This window comes from Chenopodium quinoa, unplaced genomic scaffold (assembly GCF_001683475.1).
Source record: "Chenopodium quinoa cultivar QQ74 unplaced genomic scaffold, ASM168347v1, whole genome shotgun sequence".
Taxonomy (NCBI): Eukaryota; Viridiplantae; Streptophyta; class Magnoliopsida; order Caryophyllales; family Amaranthaceae; genus Chenopodium; species Chenopodium quinoa.
In genome coordinates this window covers 4,920,580-4,928,657 of record NW_018742616.1, presented here as the reverse complement: position 1 = coordinate 4,928,657, position 8,078 = coordinate 4,920,580, and the positions used below count along the sequence as shown (strand labels likewise).

Here is an 8,078-nt window from a genome sequence, read left to right as displayed (position 1 = left end):
ATTCTCTAAAAGGATCCAAGTTTGATCTACATCTATATTCCCTATATAACTCAAATCCTTATAAACAAATTTAGATCACTAAATTTACATAGGGTGTACGATACCTAATTCTTTAAATCAAACTAACTTATCAAACCGATTAACCATCAACAAACCCATATTTTGAACCATTACATCTAAACCGATCTCGATCGAAATAACCCAATTGTCACCTCCAGTATATACCAACTCATGCTAGTCATTCCTATTGGCCCATCACTATAGTTACACCGACCTATGTCAAAAGACACGACGTAGCCAAATTTAGAGCCCTTCTTCAAACGACATTTCCCCCACTCTTTCTTTCTTCCCTTTCTTCTTCATTCTTCATCCTTCATCGCCGTTAAATCTCTCTGTCCGAGCTTCTTCTACCACCATCATACCGCTTTCAAATCCCCTCATCACCCCTCAAAATGAACAGAATCACCAGCCTTGCCGCACTCCGGCGCGCCACCGCCGCAACAGCCGCAGCTTCATTCTCCCAGACCCGATCCCTTCAGCAAGCGGCTCCCTTCAGCAGCTCCGCCTCCTCCCACTGGTTTTCCGGGAGGTTTATCCGTCACTTTGGGTCGACTTCTCCGGCATCTCATTCTCTCCCCTCTAATGGCATCGCCGGAACTATGTTCTTCTCTGTTGCTGCTGCGACCACTTTAACTCAAGAGGCTCATGCTAAGGAACCCATTCAGTCTCAAATTTTTAAGGACGTTGTTCTTTACCAGTATGAAGCTTGCCCTTTTTGCAACAAGGTTAAAGGTATTATATTTCTGCAATTTTTCAGCATTTTCTGCTAAATTTTTGCTTGTCTTTGTGTGGTTGGGATCGTTTTTCAATGTTGGTATTCTGATTTATGTATGCAGAGCAATGTGGAATTTATTTATGTTTGTGGGTGTTATTTCTTTAGTTTAAGCAAGGGAAAAATTATGCTTTTTGGTTGTGCTCACCAAGTGTTCGACGTATTGTTTGAATGAAATCAAGTTGTCAAACTTGGTTTCTACCGCAAAGAAGAATTTTGGCATTGATTACTTTCAGAAACACTTTCTATGATAGTTAGGGATTAAGTCGTGCCAGAGATTTTATAATCTATATTAGTGGTTTAGTCTTGTGCTTTTGTTGTTGGATATGGAGCATTTCTTTCTTGTTATATTGGTTAGAATAGGTTGATTGCCTTGAGATATAATTTGGAGATGCTAGGGGTCTAAGGGGATCTCTTGCTTGTGCGGTTGTGCCTAAGTTATTAAATGTGAGCAGAGGAGTTGATACACTTTACCTTTGAGGTTTTAGTGATATGCGTGGATGAGTTAAGACTAATATGGAAGAGTTTAGATTCGTTACACTTGAGCTATTAAAATATGCAACACACGGGGATGAAGAGCATTATCCTTCTGGTACGAGGCTATAAATAATGGAACCTTTGCTTTATGTAACCCATCATGGATTAGCTAACTAATACAATCCAAGGAGATGTGTCTTGCTCTATGTTATTTGTGATTTATTCTAATAGATGGCATAAAAAGAAGAAGATAGTAATGTGCCATTTGACCCGTAAGAGAGAATCATTGATGGATACTCTAAACTAGTGCAGTCCTAGGAGATGTGTCCTGCCTTATGTAATTTGCAATTTATGCTCTTTTAATGGATGACATAATGGAAGAAAATAAAATGCCATTTGATCCAAATGAGAGAGTTGATATACTTCAAGTTATTTTTGATGCCCTTCAAGTTCTAGGCCTTCTAGCTGGAACTAAGCAGGAAAAAAAAGGGTTATTGCCAGTTTGCCACAATAAGGTAATATCACGAATGCCCCTCCAACACTCTTGTTAGACATACTTTCTAGAAAGGGGATTAGAAATTGTATTTTCGAATCAACAATTATGAGAATGACCCATTTATATGGGGTTTAAGGGTAATGGATGTCATGATCTAAATTGTTGGGGGCTATTATACGCGTGAGGAAAAGTTTTGGGTTTAAGTAGGTTCACTATATTCCCTATCGAGGGTAATTCATCATCGTTTTACCTGCAATTGACCATGCTATGGACTTGGACCCTAAGCACTCTCCTAGACCAGCTTATGAGTTAGGGACAAATACTCCAAAATATGGAGGGGTGGCGGCAAGCAACTATAGTAAGGCTAATTCTTATGGACTCCTCCATAGGGAAGTTTGAGGGGGATGTAAGAGGTAGCGGTTTTCCTATAACAAGCTAATTTTCCTACTCTCAAGCAATGAGTCAATTAATATAGCTTGAATCAATTGGTTATGAATTATTGTAATCGGTTTATAGCCTCTCGGCTCGTGGACATCATCCTTACTTATATAAGTAAGCACGTAGAAACAACCTTAGAGTACTCAGTTTGATTGGATTTTCATTTGTAGATCGGGTCAATGGCCTTAGAATCAAAGTACCTTTGAGATGTATACTACATAAGATCAAAAGAGGGGATAAACACTAAGACTCAAGGTTGGATAATTGTCACATAGCTCAAAACAGTGTATAAAAGAGAGCTTTTTTTGCTCTAGGGAAGGTGCACTCAAAGAAGCACACCTCCGGTGAAATTTTTAGTTGTTTATACTATGTACCCCAATTTAAAGAGGCCCGCCCAAGACATGCCTAACCGGATCAGGACCTTTATTGCTTTAATGTGCATTGAGATTTTTTATACATCAGCTCGAAATTAACCAATGAGGCAATATATTCCATAGATAGTTTTCATACATTTTCATTCACCAAAGGAGCTATATTTCATAATGGCTAAATTTAAGCTAGTAATTAAGCCCTAAGGAAACTATTTTTTTTTTGTTTTTAAAATTTATACTACATTATTATATATTAAAAATATTTTCCTAATATAGTTTAAGATAAATTTAGCCAGAGTTATTGCATTTAAATCAGTATATTGTTTGAGAATTGATGATCAGAGTTTATAAGTTTGGACTTTAGACCAGAAATCAAAATTGTACATCATTTTGGGATGGATGGAGTGAACATGACTTCGTAAATTGAGATAAATGTACTCTCCATCATATCTCTAAATTGGATTAGCTCAGGGAAAGATGTTCACTTATATTTATTCACCCATAGGCTTCCTTGAGTCCTGTCATTCTATGTGCATGAGGTTTCAGTCTTCATGCATAACTTTCTTGGTTGTAGGCTGCTAACTAGGCAAACATGCACTACTCTTGTTCAAGCTATTTCAGGAAAACTATTACATATATATTTCTTGGTGCTTCCATATAATGCAAGTTGTGGCTCAAATGGAAGTTGTTAGCACCTCAAATGCTTCTTCTATTGCCAAAATACTGCAGTGCCCAATAGCTTTGCTGAAATTACTTTCCTGGCGTGTTATCCTAGCCTCGTGGCTGCGGCAATCTTCACTGGTGCCCAGCGTAGGTGTGCCTAGGTGCTAGGTGATTTGGGTAGAGCCCCTTTTTTTGCTCTAATCAAGGCGCATGAGGCACAGATAAGCAAATTTCTTTAACTGCTTTATATTGTGCACCTCAGTTCAAAGAGGCGCACCAAAGCACTCCTAGGCACAGCAGGACCTTCATCTCCTCATCATGACTTGAGCCTTTTTATACATTGCTGGCGCCTGTGGAACTGCTGGGAATCTGCAGTAGCTTCAGTTTCCACATTCTGGACAGCACTTGCTTCCATTAGGATCTCAGTTCAGAATTTATGCAAAACGGCATCTTTACAAATCAAAAATTATTGAGGTTTTTCTTTTTCCTCTCTCTCTCTCTTGCACATGCACTGACTATCGCAAAAGTTTTAGTTTGGAAGGTTTAACCATGTAATATTTCTATTTCGGAGCTTTCCTTGCAATTCTCGGAATAGTAGCTTAAACTTGTTTCATAGGCCATGGCCATGAGTCACAATAGGATTGAAATGAAAGCTGTCATCTAAGCTTAACCGTCCAAGTCTTATACCCCTGCTGTTTATAACTTTAAATATTGCAGCGTATGTGACTCCGTTATGGACAATTGGACGGTGGGAATCAGTTGCATTAGGGCAGGTATCCTCAATTGTGGCCTAGCCTATAGCCAATATGTGGTTCTCACTGGCCTTGTTGATGCTGTTTTCTAGCTTGCTGGAAACTCAAAGGCAAAATTGCAAGGCCTCCACAACTGGGGGCTGGACATAACGAGCCTTTGGTGCTCACTGGCCTTGCTGATACTCTTATGCTGGCCTGCTGTTCAAGCACAATGGCTGTGGTAATCTCCATTGTCAAATGTAGCTATCTGGAAACTGTAGTAGTTTTACTCCTTGGTTGGCTTTTAATTTATTTGTCCTTGAAACTCTCAAAATGCTTAAGATAAAACTGTACAAGGTGAAAACTAGCTCTTACTTTCATCTGACCTCTTTGCATCCTCTAGTTTCGAAGTGTAAAGTGAAGCAACAATCGTATTTAATCTTATATTTCGGGATAGCTGAATAGTAACTTGATGAGAATGACACTGTCACCAAAGATTCAAGGGAATTTACTGGACGTAGGATTATATTGAGCCAATCAACTTAAAGGCTCACTAATTTTGTTGCGCTTATTGTTTATTGTGAAGTAGCTGAGGGTCTTGCAAGTTGGGTCAAGGGTAATGATCTAACTGATTACCCCACTTATAGAGGGAGCCTCTATCTAGGCATTGAGGCATATTTGTTGCTGATGTTATAATGTCCTAACTTCTAGATCCAATCATGATCTAGTGAAGTTCGATCCAGAGTAGCTTATGTGAACTGAAATTAGAATTTTGTCCAATTACTGTACACTACTAGCAAGTTATGGATCTCCCAGTGCTCTTTCTCCCTGAGTCTGGATTATGCCAAGTTAAAGTGCAAACTACCTTGGCTCTTGTTTTGTTTTGGTTTGCAGTTGTAAATGTTGGTATTTGGTGTTGTGTTGCCACTGTGGACGTCTTGTACGCGTTCTTATTATTCTTTTTCGTTTTAATATAATTTTACTTCCGATATAACAGTGCATACTGCTCAGATAGTTGCTTGAATTTGAAAGGGGGAAAAAATCTGGTACCCAGATTGCCATTTGGCCCTTGGGCTAGTGTTTGACCTGCTCATTATAACATGTAACTTAAGATGATATTGTATTAACACTACTGAACATCTTGTTTACCATGTTTAAGTGTTTTTCTTTCCTTTAAATCCCAGCTTTTCTCGATTACTATAACATTCCATACAAAGTTGTGGAGGTTAATCCCATCGGCAAGAAGGAGATTAAGTGGTCAGATTACAAGAAGGTGCCTATACTGACTGTTGACGGTGAACAGATGATTGAGTCATCAGGTTTGTGATCCTGAATTTTTTAAATCTTCTTCTTAATATTAGCTTCTACCATTCATTAGTCAAAATCATGTTAATTTAACTCTGTGGTTGCAGAGATTATTCAATCACTTTACAAAAAAATTCATCCGGAGGGATCCACTGGTTCTAGCACAAGCACTGAGGAAGAGAAGAAATGGCTGGGGTGAATACAATCTCTTAATCCTTTAAGTTGTTGCCTCATTGCACCTGTGTATTAGGCGTGAATTGGTGGTTGTGATTTTATGCTGGCTTTCAGCTCATAAAAGAAGTCTTCACTCAAGACATTTATAGTTTATTTATATCTATTTTGATTTACAAGAGCTCTTGAGAATAGTTGACTAACTATTCCTGCGACTATGCAATTTTAGTGTTAGCTTTGAGTTACACATTGACTGAAATTCATCTCTGACTATAGGTGGGTGGATAGTCACTTGGTGCATGTCTTGTCACCAAATATCTATCGATCAGCGGGTGAGGCTCTCGAGTCATTTGATTACATCGCAACCCATGGTAAGTGCTTTAATGGTTTCCCAGTTTCAAAGTCTCAGTACTGCTGCATATTTCTCATTTTTCATGGACATTAGGACACTTTTCCTCTTTTTTGTCGCCATTGTCACATAGATGATATTCCAACTTCCAAGCATTAAAATTCACAATCAGGACCATAATCACAGTTGGGAATTCTTTCAATTGCCGGATTGAAAATGTTATGATGCAATTTGAAGTAGTACTCTTCAGATGATAGTATTAGAAACTATCATGGCAAACAAGTTCAGAGGGACCTGCACTGATGTAAACTTTGATGGTACATCTGTCTCCCAAGTTCTGGCAATCTGTCTAATTCCATTGGAGCAGTCGAAGAGATCCTGAATTTTTAGCTCACCCTTGTGTAAAGAAAGAATATTTTTCTATTAATTTGGAGGCACACTGCTCCAATATTATGGTATAGTAGGATTAGCTACACTAGTTACTAATTTAATAGTAAGACTGTAAGATTTTATATGAGTTGTAAGGACATTGTGGGATTGGTATGTGTGGCCAGAGGTTCACTGATATGAGTGACCATCAAACAACTTAATTGACTTTGGGACAAATTTAGTCGCATAAAATTCCTTGCTTGACCCATCTTTGATACTGCAAATGTTAGCTTGCTATAGCTTATTGTTGTTTGGAACTAAGTATGATGGTTAACAAGTAGAATTGTAACAGTGACGACATGACATGGGGGAGTTGGGACTGGAAGAGATCATTCTTTCTCCAATTTGTACAACTTTGGGCTTATTCTTGTGTAATGTGCAGGGAATTTTGGCTTCATGGAGAAGATGGTAGCAAAATATGCTGGTGCTACAGCCATGTATTTTGTGGCCAAGAAATTGAAGAAGAAGTATAATATAACTGATGAACGTGAATCTTTGTATCAATCCGCAGAAACATGGGTAGATGCCCTCAAGGGTCGGCCTTTTCTTGGTATGCATTAAGTACCTACCTGTTACTCTTTATTCGATCTAAGATATCACTGTAGATAATTTTATGGTTAACGTAAGATGTTATTGTAACAGGTGACTCAAAACCTAATCTGGCTGATCTTGCTGTGTTTGGTGTCCTGAGACCAATACGCAACCTACAATCTGGCAGGGACATGGTGGAGCACACACGCATTGGTGATTGGTACTCTCGGATGGAAAAAGCGGTGGGGGAATCTTGTAGAGTAACTGTGTAGCGCTATTATCATCCAGCATTCCGCCTCTCAGTAACTTTGTAGTCTTGTTTGTCTGGTTAAATCTCTATATGCAGTGATAGCTGAAGATATCTTAATTTCAAAAAGTAAATAAAGACTAGGAGTCATTAGACGTGTACCTCATATACACAGATTTGTGAGGATATAGACATTTTTTCATCGCATATACATTTTTTGCAGGGTTACACGGCTACCAGCCCCTATTTCTTGTAGGTAAAATTGCCACACCATCAGGAAGAGATATAGCTCGTTTCTCCCAGTTGTTGACATAAACGGTGGTTAAATGCAAAAGAAATGTATTCTTATTCATAGTATGCAAAAGATGCTTGGAAAAAGTTTTGGAGTTATTGCTGTATGCATTTTCAACCTTCTCATCTTTATTTTTTCTCATCTCTACACATCTCATGCTTTTTATTGTGACTCGACTAGTCTATTAGCTCAAGTACCTAAAATAGCTGAAAGGATACGGCTAATTCTCGGTTCTCCTCTGCAATGGCTGCAACTCGTCTCCAATTCTTGGATGTTGTAACGCGTTCACTGCTTCCTAAATCCCCTGAAGAAAAAACATTGTGCCTCATTCTGTATTTCTCTTGTCTTGGTGGTCATACTTTTTGCCCCTTTTTTAATCATCGACCTATCCTTCGGTTTGTATGTTTTTTTTCTTGCATTACATATAGATAGCACTCTATACTTTATTTTTGAAACAAATTAACATTATTATTATGAAACTACTTTATAGTTAAGATTTTAATGAGAAGTTAGTGAGAAAAACTTGTTGATCTTCGTTTTTCTTCCAAGATTCATACTCTATCCCATTAACACAATTTTCTTAAAAAAAAATCTATTTCACTTCAGCTGTTATATGATGGCTTTTATTACATCTATTCTTTGTTTTGTTTATTAAGTTATTTCAGGGTAGCATACTTATCCAGGGATAAATTGTACCGTAATAATATGACTTGATATCAGTTGTTTCAAACGTAATTTGAAGTTGA

General features: G+C 38.0%; 1 protein-coding gene across 1 annotated transcript; it reads left to right on the top strand.

Moving 5' to 3' along the window:
- Nucleotides 1–252: 252 nt before the first annotated feature.
- LOC110721703 (prostaglandin E synthase 2-like) lies at nt 253–7,455 on the top strand. Its single transcript, XM_021900905.1, has 6 exons — nt 253–792; nt 5,193–5,327; nt 5,421–5,508; nt 5,761–5,855; nt 6,645–6,812; nt 6,905–7,455. The coding sequence occupies exons 1-6, from the start codon at nt 453–455 to the stop codon at nt 7,063–7,065; spliced, it is 987 nt and encodes a 328-aa protein (XP_021756597.1). The 5' UTR covers nt 253–452; the 3' UTR covers nt 7,066–7,455.
- The last annotated feature ends 623 nt before the right edge of the window (nt 7,456–8,078 follow it).